General features: G+C 53.9%; 4 protein-coding genes across 4 annotated transcripts; 3 read left to right on the forward strand and 1 right to left on the reverse strand.

Moving 5' to 3' along the window:
• Positions 1 to 265: 265 nt before the first annotated feature.
• Positions 266 to 928, forward strand: ColSpa_06224 (60S ribosomal protein L21-A; the record flags this gene model as incomplete). Its single annotated transcript, XM_049272436.1, has 3 exons — positions 266 to 301; positions 367 to 482; positions 598 to 928. The coding sequence occupies 3 exons, from the start codon at positions 266 to 268 to the stop codon at positions 926 to 928; spliced, it is 483 nt and encodes a 160-aa protein (XP_049128393.1).
• Positions 929 to 2,369: 1,441 nt separating this feature from the next.
• Positions 2,370 to 5,884, forward strand: ColSpa_06225 (endocytosis protein end4; the record flags this gene model as incomplete). Its single annotated transcript, XM_049272437.1, has 5 exons — positions 2,370 to 2,401; positions 2,486 to 2,626; positions 2,681 to 3,162; positions 3,224 to 5,634; positions 5,798 to 5,884. The coding sequence occupies 5 exons, from the start codon at positions 2,370 to 2,372 to the stop codon at positions 5,882 to 5,884; spliced, it is 3,153 nt and encodes a 1,050-aa protein (XP_049128394.1).
• Positions 5,885 to 13,782: 7,898 nt separating this feature from the next.
• Positions 13,783 to 14,619, forward strand: ColSpa_06226 (mating-type protein a-1; the record flags this gene model as incomplete). Its single annotated transcript, XM_049272438.1, has 3 exons — positions 13,783 to 13,979; positions 14,048 to 14,361; positions 14,414 to 14,619. The coding sequence occupies 3 exons, from the start codon at positions 13,783 to 13,785 to the stop codon at positions 14,617 to 14,619; spliced, it is 717 nt and encodes a 238-aa protein (XP_049128395.1).
• Positions 14,620 to 15,088: 469 nt separating this feature from the next.
• ColSpa_06227 (DNA-(apurinic or apyrimidinic site) lyase 2) lies at positions 15,089 to 17,155 on the reverse strand (the record flags this gene model as incomplete). The annotated part of the gene is made up of 3 exons (XM_049272439.1): positions 15,089 to 15,207; positions 15,322 to 16,974; positions 17,026 to 17,155. 3 exons carry the CDS (start codon positions 17,153 to 17,155, stop codon positions 15,089 to 15,091), a joined length of 1,902 nt encoding a protein of 633 aa, XP_049128396.1.
• Positions 17,156 to 17,412: the final 257 nt, after the last annotated feature.

Here is a 17,412-nt window from a genome sequence, read left to right on the forward strand (position 1 = left end):
TGTCAAAATTGGCCTGTGGGGAGGGAGCGAGGGCTGGCTAGTGGGTCATTTAGTGGGTACCTTCCCACATTCGCCTACGGTGTCACGTGCAGTGCCCTTTCCCACCGACCAGACGAATGCAAAAAATCGGCATCTGAGTCAGCAAGAAGCACACACTCTCCTGGGCCGGATTTTTCGCCTTTGCTTGCCTGGAACTTCGTGATCTTTTCAAGACCCGACAACACCATCACCAAATTCCGCCCTCCACGACAACCACACCGGCAAAATGGGTCACCCAGCGGGTCTTCGCGCGGGAACGCGCGTACGTATTGCCCTGTCTCGAGATGTTGCATTGCGGCCGGATTGCTGACGGTTTTGGCGTTGCAGTATGCGTTCAGCAGAAACTTCCGTGAGAAGGGTATGATCAAGCTCTCCACGTACCTCCGCGAGTACCGGGTTGGCGACATTGTCGACATCAAGGCCAACGGTGCCGTCCAGAAGGGGTAAGCGAAATCCCGACCCTTGAAACAATCGACATGCGACATGGAAATCGTGGAAGGAATTTTTCTTGGTCTTCGGCGTGCGCGCACACAGATGGCTGACATGTCGCAATTACAGTATGCCTCACAAGGTCTACCACGGCAAGACCGGTGTCATCTACAACGTCACCAAGTCCGCCGTCGGCATCATCATCTACAAGAAGGTGAAGCACCGCTACATCGAGAAGCGTATCAACATCCGCATCGAGCACATCTCGCCTTCCCGTTCGAGAGACGACTTCCTGCGCCGCGTCAAGGAGAACGCTGCCCTGAAGAAGAAGGCCCAGGCCGAGGGCAAGCCCCTCCAGCTTAAGCGTCTCCCCGCCATGCCCCGCGAGGCCCGCACCGTCGACTTCAAGGAGAACAAGCCCGAGACGGTCACCCCTCTCCCTTACGAGACGACGATTTAGAGTGTCTTTTGGGGGGGTTGGCGGTTCTTCTTTTGCATGGGGTGTTTACGTGAGGAACGAAAAGGATTTCTAGCATGGAAAGGCATCACGTTTTCGGCAACGTCCATAGGGAATGGAAACACAAAAAAACCAATGGCACTTCATCGTTCACACCTGTATGAGGGGATGTCACCTGTGTGACTCGTTGGCCGTTACGTGATCACGCCGCGATGCTTCGGGTTTGTCACCCTGAGCCAGTGGCATGGCACGGGTTCCGGTGTCTAGGTGTTGTGTGTTCGTGGGAAACACGGTCATTCCGAGTGCCTACGAAAGGCAGGCGAATAGTTTGCCCGTCGGGCCCTCATGATACCCTCAGTCAAATGAAGAACAAGACCTTGTGAAATGCTTCAGTTGCTTTGCTGGGTGTAACTATCCACTGTATGGCTGATGAACGTAACCTGGCCGAGCAGTGTTCACCTTATATGCTTCGAAAATTGTGCGAGAAGTGGCACTGACTCTCTCTGTTTAGCAGGCGATTGGTAAGGTCATGCAAAAAGCTGTATATCTTTTTGTCAACGACTAAGATAGTATTAATAACTGGTCGGACAACTTAGCCAAATGCTCAACGCCGGCTCCTGCGGTGCAAAGCCATGCGCCCATAAACGGCATTAGCCGTGTTCTCAGGTTGAGTCCTAGCGACTAACACAAGCTTGTTGGTTCAGACCTGACACGTGCAGTTGCGTTTCCACGAGTGCGTTCCAGAAGCACACCCCTCCGTTTTGCTTTGACTTGCGAACTGATACTTGCCAATCGATTGCACTTGTCATTGGTGCACTCCGTCAACTCTTCTGTCACCGTCTCGCAAGCGTGGGGATCTCATACATAGTAGATCGAGCGCAGCAAACGAGTATTGAGAACGACGCAGGGGCCTTTTGGGGCTAACCTTGGCGGCTGAACCCCACCATTACCGTCATCAGATCAGGCATCGGCCTGGAGCTTTGGGTGCTTGGTCACCGCTGGGACGCTGCTGGAAGCGACGCTGACACTGGCACCTCCGCCGGATTAGCATTGTTCCATACTCTTCATGCCCAACCCGCCCCAGGCTAAGCCGGATCGCAACGACAACGCCTTGGCGCAATCCCGGAGCTTGCGCAAGTTGCAGAACCCAGCCACACTCGAGCTACTCCAGACATCTGAGGAGCTTGGTCAACGCTGACGACTCTTCCCGCCTCTTCCACTTGGCACGGAAGTCGCTCACGATTTTCTCTTTGCCAAATTCAAAAGTTCGTTCCCTGAAGTATTCTGCTTGCTTCGCAGCGACATTCGGGCAGCGTTGCGTGTACGTGGAGCTCTCTCCTTAAACCGTGGGGAGACGTCATTTCCTCGAACCATCCGAAACCCCCCATATCCGCCATCCACCTCCGACAGCACCCAACGACCCCGCGCATAGAATCTCGTCAAAATGGCCGCCGTGCCGGATACCAGGCACACCAAGTCCGTCTTTCCCTTGTCCATGAGATAATGCCGTCCAATGCTGGCTGTTCACCTGTCTGCGACAGTGCACTGATACTTTTGAAGGACCGATCAGGAGTTGGCGATCAACATCAAGAAGGCAACGAACCCCGACGAGACCGCGCCGAAGCGAAAACATGTCCGTAGTTGTATTGTGTATACCTGGGACCACCGGTCCTCCCAGGCCTTCTGGGCCGGGATGAAGGTGTAAGTGTGCACCGATGTAAGTAGGAAGCTGTCGCTAACGAAGATTTATTGTAGCCAGCCCATTCTCGCCGATGAGGTCCAGACATTCAAGGCCCTGATAACGGTTCATAAAGTCCTCCAGGAAGGACACCCGAATACCTTGCGGGAGGCCATGGCACAGAGGGGCTGGATCGATAGCTTGAACCGCGGCATGGGCGGAGAAGGAGTTCGAGGATACAGCCCCCTGATCCGAGAATACGTCTACTATCTGTTGGCCAAACTCTCCTTCCACCAGCAACATCCCGAGTTCAATGGCACGTTTGAGTACGAGGAGTATCTCAGCTTGAAAGCCATCAACGATCCCAACGAGGGCTACGAGACGATTACCGACCTGATGACGCTACAGGACAAGATTGAGCAGTTTCAGAAGTTGATCTTCTCGCACTTCCGTCACGTAGGCAACAACGAGTGTCGGATTTCCTGTCTAGTGCCCCTCGTGCAGGAGAGCTACGGTATCTACAAGTTCATCACAAGCATGCTGCGCGCCATGCACTCAAGTAGGCAGCCCGCAACCTCTTTAACTAATGACTGAGGCCAATCCTGCTAACTCTAACCCAGCAACTGGTGATGTTGAGGCGTTATCACCTCTGCGCGAGAGATACGACGCACAGCACTACCGCCTCGTCAAGTTCTACTATGAGTGCTCGAACCTGCGTTACTTGACTAGCTTGATCACGATTCCGAAGTTGCCGCAAGATCCACCCAACCTCTTGGCGGAGGACGACGATGCACCCGCACTGCCGGCCCGGCCAAAGCAGGAAATCGAAAGACGCCCTACTCCACCTCCTGAGCCCAAATCCCAAGAGCCCGACGACATTTCTGAGTTCTGGAAGAACGAGCTGGAGCGCCAGAATCGGGAGTATGAGGAGCAACAGAGGGTGCTTGAGGAACAGCAGCGGAACCAGATGATGATGCAGCAGCAGGCGCAAGAGCAGGCTCAAAGGGATTTCGAGGAGCAACAACGGAGACTGGCGGAGCAGCAACGACGTGAGCAGGAGGCTTTGATGCAGCAACAATTGCAATATCAGACTCAGGGCCGACTTGCGGAGCTTGAACAAGAAAACTTCAACGCGAGAGCCCAGTACGAGCGAGATCAGCTCATGCTTCAGCAATACGACCAGAGAGTGAAGGCATTGGAGGGCGAGCTGGCCCAAATCCAGGGACACTTTGGTCAACAAATCACTAGCAAGGACGACCAAATCAGAGCTCTCCAGGAACAGGTCAACACATGGCGCACGAAGTACGAGGCCCTCGCGAAACTTTACTCCCAGCTTCGCCATGAACATTTGGATCTGCTGCAGAAATTCAAGTCTGTACAGCTCAAGGCTGCCTCTGCCCAAGAAGCCATTGAACGCCGGGAGAAGCTGGAACGTGAGATCAAGACGAAAAACCTCGAGCTTGCGGACATGATTAGAGAAAGGGATCGTGCACTTCACGACAAGGATCGTCTGTCAGGGGCGAACAAGGACGAGGTTGAGAAGCTCAAGCGCGAACTGCGCATGGCCTTGGACCGTGCCGACAACATTGAGAGGAGCAAAGGAAATGAGCTTTCAACAATGCTGTCCAAGTACAACCGCGAGATGGCCGACCTCGAGGAGGCTCTGCGGCTCAAGTCCCGAGCTCTGGAGGATGCCCAGTCGAAGCTCAGGGACGGCAGCTCCGATCTGGAGCAGCTTCTCCGCGACAAGGAAGAGGAGTTGGAGGTTTACAAGGCTGGCATGGACCAGACCCTTATTGAGCTCAACGAGCTGAAGCTGAACCAGGGTGATACCGACACCGTCATCGACGGACAGATCGATGCCTTGATCATGGCCAACCTGGACAAGATCAACGACATCATTGACTCAGTACTGCAGTCAGGAGTGCAGAGAGTGGATGATGCGCTCTACGAGCTGGACTCTACTATGCAGGCCGGAAACCAGAACGCCTCGCCATCATATGTCCTGTCTCAAATCGAGAAGGCTTCGTCCAGCGCAATGGAGTTTGCGACCGCCTTCAACAACTTCATCGCTGATGGCCCCAACGCCACACATGCGGAGCTGATCAAGGCCATCAACGTTTTCGCGGGCGCTGTTGCGGATGTCTGCAGCAACGCGAAGGGTATCACCCGCCTGGCGACTGACGAGAAGAAGAGCGACGCTCTGATGAACGGCACCCGGCAGTCCGCTGCTTCCACCGTCAAGTTCTTCCGCGGTCTCCAGAGCTTCCGTCTGGAAGGCATGGACCCCATCCAGAAGACCGACGTCGTCATCAACAGCAACAATGACGTGCAGATGAACCTACAGAAGCTCAACAAGCTTGTTGAGACTTTTGCGCCGAACACCGGCAAGCTCGCTGGCAAGGGCGACCTGGGAGACATCGTCGACCAGGAACTTAGCAAGGCTGCCGATGCTATTGCTGCTGCGGCTGCTCGCCTGGCCAAGCTTAAGAACAAGCCGCGCGACGGATACTCCACCTACGAGCTCAAGGTGCACGATGGCATTCTCGACGCGGCCATGGCCATCACCAACGCCATTGCACAGCTGATCAAGGCTGCCACCGTAACGCAACAAGAGATTGTGCAGGCGGGGCGTGGCTCGTCTTCGAGAACCGCCTTCTACAAGAAGAACAACAGGTGGACCGAGGGTCTCATCTCGGCTGCCAAGGCTGTCGCTTCCTCGACCAACACCCTCATCGAGACCGCAGACGGCGTCTTGTCGAACCGCAACAGCCCTGAGCAGCTCATCGTGGCATCGAACGACGTGGCGGCGTCCACCGCCCAGCTCGTCGCCGCCAGCAGAGTCAAGGCGGGCTTCATGTCCAAGAGTCAGGAGAACCTCGAGCAGGCCAGCAAGGCTGTCGGCGCCGCCTGCAGAGCGCTTGTGCGCCAAGTGCAGAGCATGATCAAGGACCGCAACGCGGAGGACGAGGCGGTCGACTACTCCAAGCTCGGAGCCCACGAGTTCAAGGTCCGGGAGATGGAACAACAGGTACGTGGTTTCTGTTCTTGTAAATTTGTGACTGCTTTACGACGGCGACGACGACAACGATGGAGGCGTCTCCCGTTCCAGCCGTCTCATCTTTGGCGGCTAGCGCTTGCCTTGAGATCGATGAGAAAAAGTTATGCTGACGTGTGCCGCGCTACTCGTTTAGGTCGAGATTCTGCAGCTGGAGAACGCCCTCTCGGCCGCAAGACACAGGCTAGGAGAGATGCGCAAAATCTCCTACCAGGAGGACTAGACGTTGCCTACGTCCGTCATTGTTCGGAGTCGGACTCCATGGGAGAAAAGAGGCAGTGGATTGTAGAACCGACTTATCGCATCTCGGTGTTCGGTCATTTCTTGTCCCTCCTTCCTCAAGGAGGCGTTTGTTTATTTACCTTTCTTCGAGGGCTCTCCCCCTCACTGTTGCGGAACGGTGTGGAAACATCGTGGGCTGGTGGCGGAGTCTGCGTCGTTGTTGCTTGGTAGTTTTGTTACCTTTGAACCTTATCAACATTCGTGAGCATATACGTTTCCCACTGGAACGCAGTAAACGGGGAGGACCTGTGATTCTTGTGCTTCCCCGTGTCCGAAGCCTTTTGACCATCAGGGGAGAACTTTTCGTCCCGTCTCCTAGAAATGGACTACTGTCTCGCGAACTGAGACACTATTACATTCTGCTCAGTCTCCAAGGGTCTGGCCGCCACTGCGAATGTCTCTACTCGTGCTGACCTCTCCCCCGCGGCGGCTCCCGTGTCTAGGACTACAAGGCTGGTCTCGTTTCTTCCTTGCTGAGCTCGCGAGCCTGCGATTTCCAACGTATCCTGGACCGTTGACAAAGAGGCAGAGGAGGCTCCCTCGCCTATGAGTTCAGTCTGGGTCATTCGCTATCCGGCGTTCACCAAGACATGGCACCTCGCACCGACGGAACACCTCCTGCTACGGCACAGCATTCGGCTCCCAGGATAGTGTGCTCGGTCATGCCTTATCCCAGCAGTGACGTGTTGTTACCCATCCGCCCGTATCAAGTCAACTACTTGCTATTCGTCTTCAACAACGAGCTCCATTTAAGAAAAGAAAAAAAACCTGCTTTCAAACGAATTCCTGCTACGGTCATCCCTATGTTCGCTAAATCTGACCCAAATAGACTAAGGGAGAAAAGAAAGGCAACGCCCCCGCCCCTCGGTAGTTCTTTGAGGCCCAGCACGGAGTAAGAGGGGGGAAGCCGGCGTTCTTGGCTCATTCGTAATCCCTGTAGGTCCGTTGGAGCTCTGTTGATGCAAGGTCCAGACCAAAAGTCCCCTCGCCAGTCTCTGGGCGATCCGGGCCCATCGCAATCGGCCTGTCTGTTCCTTGGCCCGTCCCTGAGCTTTACATGATTCGTCTCCTCAATGTCTGGGCATGAGAGGAATCCGTGCGGGACCGAGTTGGAGCATCGAGAGCTCGCCTACCCGACGAATGGGACCAACTTCCGCTCGTTCTCATGTCCACTGAATGAGTTTGCAGCCCTCCTCGATGTCAGGCCCGTCGTGAAGAGAGCCAACGAATGGGACAGCCACGATTTCCACGATTTCGCTACGATTGGGCAGGGCTTCTCTTTTTTAAACAAGCGTATGGTTCTTGACCCCTAGGTTGGTCCAAGTTCGAGAATGATCTTGCTGCCAGGAGAGCGGGCGGTGAAGGGTAGCGGTCGCCTTGTCGCAAGACCTCTCAAGGCGGCAAGAAGCGATCGGGCCACCGAGTTCTTGGTGAAGAATGCCTCTTTATTGAGTCAACGCAATTTACGACAACTGGATGTTGCTCACAGTTTTGTCCGCTCGTTCCAAGATACCAAAAGTAGCTTAGGCTCCCTGTCATCCTGGGGAGAAATGTTTGCCCAGCTTTCTGGCACCGTCTCGTGCCAATACCTTCGTTTCCCCCCAGTCCCTCCACAGCCCCTCCACCAGGCTTTCTTTCCTTTGATCCCGATCACTGGACCCTAGTCAAGACCAGATGGTCAGTTTCGATCCCGATGTTGAGCCGGATGAGGGGGTGGTCCCAAGATTGGGCGTGGGAATGTTGGAGGGCACAGGACTGATGTGACAGGGAGAGTCTGCAAGCAATCCGATTTGAATGCTGGCCTGGTCACGAACGTGAACCAAGAGGTCTAAGGCTGTCTTCCAGGGGTAGCAGTAAGCCACGCTGGACCTGAGTCGTTGGAGAGTTCGGACCGCAGCCTGTCACCGGCCCCATGATCTTCGTAGCAAACAGATTGATGTGGGCCATACGTATATTGGCCATTCCTCGATCATGATCGCCTCAAGCGCGCACGTACATCTCCCCAACTACTTTGCATGAGAGAAGCGCTTGTCCAGCACATATGCCGACATCCCGCTTGATGAATCTTCATTAGTAACGTAGCCTCGTTCGTATCCCGAGGGCGGTACAGTCTGCCCAGTCAGCCATAGACAAACAAACGGTGTTTTATCCCTTCAAAAAAGCGCGCCTAACGCCAGCCTGCTGTATGTCAATGAGTGGTGTCAATCTCATGCGCTTGCTCGTGGGAGATTGAATGCTACTCTGCATACCGCTACCGTCGGCTGTGCCTCATCTCCCATGCGAGACGGAGGCTGTCAGACTGAGATGTTAATTTTCTCCAAGCTCGACCGCTCCTCTAAGGCAAGCAGGCTATCACGGTATGAGAAACTGATGGAGGAAGCAACCGTATTCAAACTGTGTTATGCAAGAGTAGGGTGGTACTTGAAATAGGCTTCTTTCGGTCAAAACTCTGCTTTCAAAGACAGCTGATCAACAACAAGGGCCTCGAATACTAACTGCATTCGTATTGGCAACTTGCAAGCCAGGCCGCGGACCAGGAAGAAGGCAGGACGAAGAAGTCGTCTGCCTGTCGGTCTACGCAATTCGCTGTCGCTTTGGGTTAGCGCAGAGGATATCAGATTAATGGCCCACGGGGTTCTAGGCTAGCATCTGGTGCCCGTGACCCCACGGTCATGCAGTGCATGGCTGTCACGTTTTTCGACCGGTCTTTGCGAGAAGATACGGCATAGTATCAAGTGCCGGGTCCAAGGCATTTAGTGGTTGTTGGGTGCGCCTTCAGGAAGAGCTGTAGACGCAACGCCCGAGGATGGCTTATTGGTTGGGATTAGACGCCGCTACCAGTTTGCTGCTGTCGTGCTGAGCCTGTCGGACAATGCTCGCTGGAAGGCGGCTGTATATCCATGTTCTCGCCCTCCCTGTCCACGGCCTAGCGTCCAGGCATTGCCTTTGCATGCGTTGACATGTCGCTATAGGGGCCGCCGATTCGAAAGACGTACAGCGGAGCGGGGGTAGAGGAGGTGCAAGGCGGCAACGCTGCGACTAATCAAGGCGTAACGTTTGTCGTTCCCTGTATCAGACTAGCGGTGTTGAGTCGTTTAATGAATCGGAATTTGCCGCATGCATGGCCTTGGGGCATGTCAGACGCCAAGTTATCGTTGACGTTTTCCTCAGTCTACTTGACAAACAAAGTCGGTGAGAGGAGAGCTTGTACTGTTCGGGTCAGGGTCAGAGTAAACTGGCGGTTGCCGCAATGCATTTTGAGGTATGGCAGACGCGTTGTCGGCCCTGCCTTTCTGCCTCCTCCCAGGCTACTTCTGCAGGCTGCGGGATGCAAATTGGGGAAGGTGGGGGATAAACATCCTCGGAAGCCGCAAGGTGGCCTGTTTCTGTTGAAGGGGTGAAGACAAGCGCAGTGACGGTATATCCGCGTTTGCTCCGCTCAGTGAAGGGAAAGGCTTGAGAACAGGGCAGCAAAGAAGAGCAAGGTAGCAGCCGGCGTGCAGAAGCGCGTCTGTGGCAGACCTTCAACAGTCGCATGGAGTGAGGGCAGGGATGAACATACCCTACCGGATAGACGCAGATTTGACTGGTTACGTTGGTTCAGATTCAGCAGCTTGATCGAGTAGCCCAACCCATCCAACGCCTTCTGCCATTTCCAGTGTAGTACAGTGTCACCCTTGCCTTCGACATCCCTGGACATGCAGCGAAGTCCACTCCCCCTCAACATGTCATATATAATAGTAGGTGTTGATCTCGCCCAATCCGGATGAAGGTTTGCTTGCGCGGCTCTGGCATTGGTCGCTTTGTTGTTGCGGTCAGCTCGTCCTGCACAAAAGGTCGAGAAGGTGGCTATCATAGAAGACTCGTTTCGGGCCGATACGAGGGGCATGGACGAGCGGCACGAGCAACACAATTTTTATATATTTTCCTTTCGCTCTCTCTAGGGAAGTAATGCAAACGTCTCTTTGCGCCATTCCCCCATGTTTGAAGAGGCGAGGCAAATCGGGAGACTGGGAGAATTGGAGAACAGAACGGGGGGACCTGGGACGTCCCCCGCCATGTTCACCCTGAGATTCCCACCTCGATGGGATGGTTTGTGGGGCCTGGGCAGGGACTACCATGCAGTGGCTGAGCTAGTTCGGCTTGGCCCATATGCTAATCTTGACGACCCTCGTCTACTCTCCCAATCACGCATGAGACATGACATCGTTTGCTGCTTCTTGCATCTCTTGGTAACCAATTATATTCTTTCTATCCCCGTAGCGCCCGTTGGAGCATCATCCTGTCATCACTTGTTGTTTGTTCCTCGTAAGGATTCCAACACACCGATTTCTCAGCTTTCCCTTCCTTCATTGGCCAAAGCCCCAGCATCTGGGGAATGTGCACAGTCACTGGTGAGATTTGGGCCTGTGTTTTTAGCAAACTCTTTCCCTAAATTTTCGTAAAATTGTCTAGGCTAGATTACAACTGCCACGTGAGCAGCTGACAACAGAAGCGAGAAATGCAACGCGATCCTAAATACCTCCCACCGTTACCTGCCACCGCCCCGTCATCGCAAAACCCTTGCGCACCCGAGAGGCGGTCAAAACACTGCTAAAGACCAGAGGCTACTTTGACCCAGTCCACAATGACCTGAACGCATGAAGATCTTCGTTGAACTTGTCCACCCTGTCCTAGTCTCGGAAAACAGACCCCAACATGACAAAATCAACACCCAGCCGCCATAGTGCGCCGACTCAAAGCCCATACCCAATCCCGTCCAGACAGGGGAACACAAGCGAAAGGTTCATTTCGTTGCTCTCGTTAGGGCAGTGTCATCTTCTAGTCCATCCACGTTGCCTCCAACGCGTGTTTCATCAACCTTGCAGTTTAAATCGCTTCTTTGGCGAAAAAGCTCGTCAAATGCTTGTTCGTCAAATTGAGACAACATAGTCGGGGGGAGTGCCATTTCGAAAGGTTCAGCACTCAGGAACGAAGCTCCTTGGATATCCGGGTTGAATGAATCTTTCGGAGAGAAGCTCTCGAGGCCATGGGTTTCTGCTTGCCTAGAGTTATGAAAAATATTGTGGTACGAGGTGTCGTTGAACAAGCTGTCAACGACCAACTCCTCCTGATAAGGTGGATAACCGCTGGTGGCGCTTTTCCCTGGAAAATCGATCATGTTCGAACCATGCATTGATGTCTGCGCGGTTGTTGACCGGCTTTTTGTGGAAGTGGCGTGTGCTTGTACATGTGCTGCTACAAGTGACGAATACGGTGGCGGGCTGGCAAAGAGTGTCGTTTCGTTTGGCGAAAAGAAATCATGCTTGACGTCAAGATCGACGTGGTGATGATTAGTTGCTCGGGAGTGTGTCGAACCCTGTTGGTAATCGCCCTGCTCCTGTGACGACAGCATGTTGCCGATTTGCTCCTCCTGCTGACCAATGGCGGCAACGGCATGGTTAATCTGTGTGTCCCCTTGGCTTTGATACGCTGATCGGTGTCAGATTTTTTCTCTTCCATAATCGTGGGACTTACCCGGGTCATAATGATAGACTGTGCAGTGATCATATATTTCTTGCTGATTTGTGACTGCAGAGACATTGACCAGTGGCATTGGCGCTCGTATCATTTGTCCCTGGGAATTTCGCACGCAATATGCGGCTTGAAATTGGTGAGGATAACCAAGCTCAGAGAGAACCCATTCTCCAGGTGGGAACGTCGCTGAAGACGTGAACAAATCGAGGTCGTGTCGAGGTAGAACCTCGTTCATGCCCTGTGTTCTTAAGACAACGCGGCCTTCGGTCGGTGATGATTCGTCATTCCGAGACATTGTAACCGGGAGATGAGAGTGAACGGTGGCGGAACAGCTCTAGTAGGTGGTAGCGGAAGAAGTGGTGTACTGATTGTAGGGACGGAGAAGAATTTTATAAGAGTCAAAGACATGCAGGTGTCTTCTAGAAAAAGAAAGGACTAAAATAGCTGCGGCGTGGAACACCAGAAAAGAGAGGGGTGGGAGGAAAATATAGAAGCAGATGTCCTTTTGCTGAACACATTCACTGCGATGACATCTGTAGATATTATGGAGTAGATGTATTGGAGACAGCTGTGTTTTGGAGGGCAGGACGCCCATCCAGGAAGACTGCCCTCATTGCAGTCTCCCTGTGGTTAGCCGAGAATGGAAAGCGTGGTCGGGAAAGATGACCAAGAGAAAAGTAGAAACCCCAATGACAAAAACCATGCAATTGAATGTTTCTGACTAGTCACCAATAGAGACTCGAGCATGTCGTCAAAGCTTCGCCAAAGCAACGTGGACGGCTCCTAAGGGCTTGGAGCCATCATACGTTAACTTACGAAAGGATTGACATACAAAGATACCAAGAGAAAGCTCATGAGAGGTCCTGCTCTCTATCCAGGATCCTGGATGTGTAGGTTAGCTGGCAACGGCGTGGCATCGGTGCCTGAACCTGGCATGTTCCTTGCACGGAGCACGGCGTCATCTTGTCTGCTTGACAACATACTAGTCTGCTAGTGTTCGTACCGCCAAAGGGAATTATACGCGAGAACAAAAGACACGTGCGGTGGTTGCTTTCATATATGATGCACAGCCCACCGAGTGCGCAAGTGACAGGTAGGTAGTTGGGAACGCTGAAGTCGCCTGCAAATGGCTGATATGTAAATCCTGCCGGGGCTCGATCGCCGACTCGGCGACCTACCTTAAAAACCTGTGTAACCGTATGTGCCCAAGTAACGTATCATGGCAGTGCGACTTCTACGGCTTCCCCGTGCTGGTATCGCAAGATGCTGACGTAATCCCCATACTCTGGGGCGACTACCGCGTTGACGCTTATATACGGTTGCTGACACGTAGCGCCAGATACCGTCCCGTGGCCCAAATCACCGCTTCAAGCGTAGTTGAGGAGAAGGAAGTTGCTGGAGAAAAGGATGCTAAAAACGTCTGTTAGAGACAGCCGTGACAATAATAGCGAGAGCAGGCTGCGGCGAGAAGTGTCGGTACTTGTTGGGAACCCAAAAGATGCTGCACGCAGCTGTAAGTAGCCGTTTCCCATCGTGATGGCTGGTGCCTTGCTGCTAGAGACGGGCTTGCTCAAGACCCGGTCGTCTAAGCTAATTGGAGGTCGAGGCACCTGAGTCCTCGAATCGTTGTCCAAGGAAGCAGGCAACCCCCCACCCCCCCTGTTTACTGGGAAGCCTGTCGGCTACGTATCGTTGTGTGGGAAACCATGTACAGTACGGACAACACGGTATCCAAACTTGGAAAGCGACCACCTTCCAATCCACACGCCTCCTCCTTCGCAAGATGCATACCCAAATACACACCTTACCCTGGTCTAGCTAATAAAGTCTGGCCAAATCTGAAATAAGAAAGAAGCACCCCCTGCAGCCTCCTACATTCCCAAGACATGGGTCTCGCTGGAAGAAATGCTGGGCGTTCGCCTCGAGACCAACCGTCCTCGCGGTGATGCCACGGCTCTCTCGCTTCCTGAAGGGAAAGTGGCGCTTTATTCCCCAAATTCGGGTCCTTCTTCTGCCCATAGCACATTGCAGATCCACGATGGCGAGGGCCATGTTGTCTCCCTCAAATCTCTCCCCAACGTCCTTCGGACCATCCGCTGTGGCCACCCATCAGACGTCTTATCAAAGGTTTCTTATATAGGCCTATCGACACAGCCATCCACAGCTTCGCTCTTCCATAATATCCCAGAGCCAGGTTACCTCTCTCAAAGTAGATTCATATCCATTGCTCAAGGTCTCTCGAAGAACACAAGTCGTCTACAGTTATACATTGACGACGCACTCCACCTTACACCGCCATTTCAATTCACACTTTCATTCATCATGGCATTGAAGTTTAACCCCGGTCAGACTGTGGCTCGAAGCATAGACCCTACACAAGTCCACCCCGAGGTCCTTCGCGTTGTGACAGAGATCTTGGACCTCCATCTAAACACTTTTGAGTCCACCATCGCTGTCTCGGGAGGTGATTACATCGCCTTCGGCGAAGAAGGCCGGCTGTTTATGGCCTTGCAGATGGGGTAAGCATTCGCACTATGGTTTTCTTTGCTATTCTTTCGTGGTGCTGGTTCCTAATCTATGATTGCAGGCGTATTCTCCGCAAGCCGGTCATGTGGGTAAAAGATGGCATCTACACGAACATCGACAGATGGGTCCTTGGTCCTTGTAGTAGATTCATCACCGGGTCACACATGATTGTGTCAGTCAATGGCATCGCTGTTGTTGTGCGAAAGCCGCCACCACAACTCCTCGAGGAAGCGTTTGGTGCAATGGATCACTACGTCAACACTCCCGAGCGGGAGCCTAAGATCCCTCGCCCTCCCAATGCCTTCATTCTCTACCGCAAAGATTACCAAGCGCAGATCAAGCAGATGAATCCTCACCTTCAGAACAACGACATCTGTGAGTTCCCAGGCATGATTTGCATCGAGTGCTGCTACTGACCTCTGCATAGCGGGAATTCTGGGCAGGGCCTGGAATGCCGAATCACACGAGGTTCAGGAGAGATATAGGGCGCTCGCCAAAGCGTACAAGGAACGCCATAACAAACTGCACCCAGACTATCGATATACTCCACGCAAGCCTTCAGAGAAGCGTCGTCGTAGCCGTAGAAGCACATCTGCCCAGTCCACAAAGCCAGCTGCCTCGCCATCGAGATGAGGCCACAGCGATATCCAGCCATCGGCTGGAGCATGGAAATCATGCCGCCCTGTTTCAGGAATCAGTGACATCTCATGCTAGGGCTAGACAGACGCCTTCTGCGAGGCAGGAAGCCTCACAATAAATACCCTCGAGGATTCTCCGGATCTCATGGGTATGCGTCCAGCGTCGGGTGAAGAAGGCTGCGGCCAGGGCGAGAATCCTGCTTTGTTAGAAACCAGCCTTGCTTTTAAACACTTGGAAAAGGGCACGGTAACACGATATGTCGAGATAAGTTGCTGAAAACAAGCAGCGGAGGTCGTCGGTGGCGGCAGCGGCGGCGGCGGATCCATAATGGTCATATCTCATTTCTCTGAGGCATTGTAGGGCACAAAAGCAACCATCTTGAATAACATGGAAGCCGTCTAATCACTTCAATGCCACACGCAACCCATCATGATCACGAAGAAAGGATAGCACGATAGCGAATCTAGGACTGATCCTTCTTCCAGTCGCTGCTCCAGATGAAGGTCCCGCATCTCCACTCCGTTCCCTTCTCCTTTTCCCCCGACTTTCCGAGCGGCCTGGGGCAAATGTAGAACGACCTGCCTGCATGAAGGGTCAGCCGCAGCTCAAGGGGCCTGAATGGAGGCATTGGGCCTCATAAAGGCCACAAAGAAACAAAGGCCACAAGACGAATGGGAACAAGAAGAAGCAGCTTACCACAGTTGACGCCCGGCTTCTTAGTCTGGAGGATGATGCAGGGCTCTCCATGCTCGCACTTTGGCACGACCCTCTTCCCCAGGTTAAACCTGGACCAAGACTCCTTGACCTCGATAGGGTCAAAGACCTTTTCCGAGGTGTCGAGCGCAGATGCAACCGCAAACGCAGCGACGGAATTGGTTGCGGAGAGTGACGGGGAAGGGGCCGGTGGCGGCGGGGCGTCTGCGGCTACTGCGCCTACGGAGGGAGGAGGGGGAGTCTTTGATATCCCTGATAGGGATGGGCGGCTCAGGCCACCGCCTGAGCCTGCTGCACCTCTGTTGTTTGTGGGCGATAGCTGGTTTGGCCTCGTCGGGTCGGCCTCGGTGGGTATCGGCTTTGGGGGCGGTTGCTTGGGTTTGAAGAAGCCTGTGAGGGTGCTTTGCTTAGAGGAGGAATCGGTATCGGTGGTTTTCGTCTTCTTTGCGGGACGTTTCGTTGACATTGTCGTCTCTGATACTCGCTTTACGGGGGATTTTGTTTGTGAGGCTGGGGGTCTTGTGGTTGAAGGGGCAAGTGACGGCTTGACAGGGTTCGACTGGACGGATGCTTGCGACGCTGGTGGCTCCGATGCTTCTTGTTGCGAGGGTTCCGGATTTTCTTTCTCTTGGGGCGTGGGCGGCTCCTCGGAAACGAGACTTTGCAACTCGACGGCACTCAAAGCTGGGTTTGGCGAAGGTTTTGCGGCGGGTTTTTTCATGAACATGTCGCGGATATTCCGTCTCCGGTCGAACTCAGGGATGAGTTTGGCAGATAGAGGGAGCAGGTCTTTGGCCGACCATTCCCTAAGCCGTTTGCCGTCCCGAAACATGCCGTCGGGGTTCATGAGGTCCAGCACAGACGTATCTTTGCCGTTGGCCTTGACGGTGTCGGCCATGTTTGCGTACACGGGGCAGTGATCTGATCCCATCAGGCCCTCCTGGATGTTGGAGTCCGTGAACCAGTCCTTGATGCCGGCGGAGCAGAGGATGTAGTCGATCCGGCTACCGTTGTTGGCTGGTCGCGTGTTCCTCTTTGTGTCCCAGCATGTAAACATGCCCAGCCGTGTGGGATGGAAGATCCGTGTCAGATCGTAAAGCACCGGCGTTTCTCGTCCTTCATCCCTTTCACCGGTGACTTGCCCGTCAAAGACGAGATGGTTGAACAGCCGCCGACTCGGCATTCCCATCCACTCCTCCACTGACATGCCCTCCTTGCGGAGTGCCTCCCTGACGTTACAGGTATCCATCTCGTCGCGAATCACATTCAAATCCCCGGTCAGGATGACCTGCTTCCCCGCCGCCACGAGGTTCCGCACCCGCGCGTCGAGAGCGTTGAGGTACCCCAGCCGGAAATCGTTGCGGGACGAGTCGCGCGTCGCCGGACTGTAGGTGCCAATCAGGACAAAGGCCGGGAACTCGAGCACAACGCAACGGCCCTCGGAGTCGAGCGTCGCCTCGTCCACCTCGCCTAACAGCTGGTCCGGTCGCGGGTAGCCGCCGATTTGCTGAGCCTCGGGCAAGTCGCGGAAGCTGGTGGTGGAGTTGGGGCCAGTGAGGATGCCTGTGATGCCCTCCTCGGCGCGGATCGGGCAGCATGTTGCGTTGCGGGTGTAGATTGCGACACCCGAGTATCCTGTCCGATGGGTTAGGTCACGTCCACCCATCTCAAGGTGTCTAGGCTCACCTTTCTTGTGTTTTGGGAGGCTGAAAAAGACGTCCCAGCCGGGGACGAGGACCATGTCATCGCGAAGGTCTTTGCGCTGTATCTTGGTCTCTTGTATGATCACAATGTCCGCCTCCAGAATTTCGAACATTGACTGGTGAGCTGATCAGACACGAGCAACGAGCTGAGCAACTCCACGACTGGGCGATAGACAAACCTGAAAAGTTCGGTTTGTGCTCCATGGTTGGTAGCCGAACGGGTTTCTGGGACATATTAGACCGAGCATATAGTAGCGCTTATGAGAAGCGACAGTACCTGATGCCGTTGACTGTAGTTGGCAATGTCAGTCAACATTTACCTCATAAGTATATCAAAGTCACTCACCATTCCACGTTGTAATACGCAGCC

Source organism: Colletotrichum spaethianum (assembly GCF_022836535.1).
Source record: "Colletotrichum spaethianum MAFF 239500 DNA, contig14, whole genome shotgun sequence".
NCBI classification, from domain to species: domain Eukaryota; kingdom Fungi; phylum Ascomycota; class Sordariomycetes; order Glomerellales; family Glomerellaceae; genus Colletotrichum; species Colletotrichum spaethianum.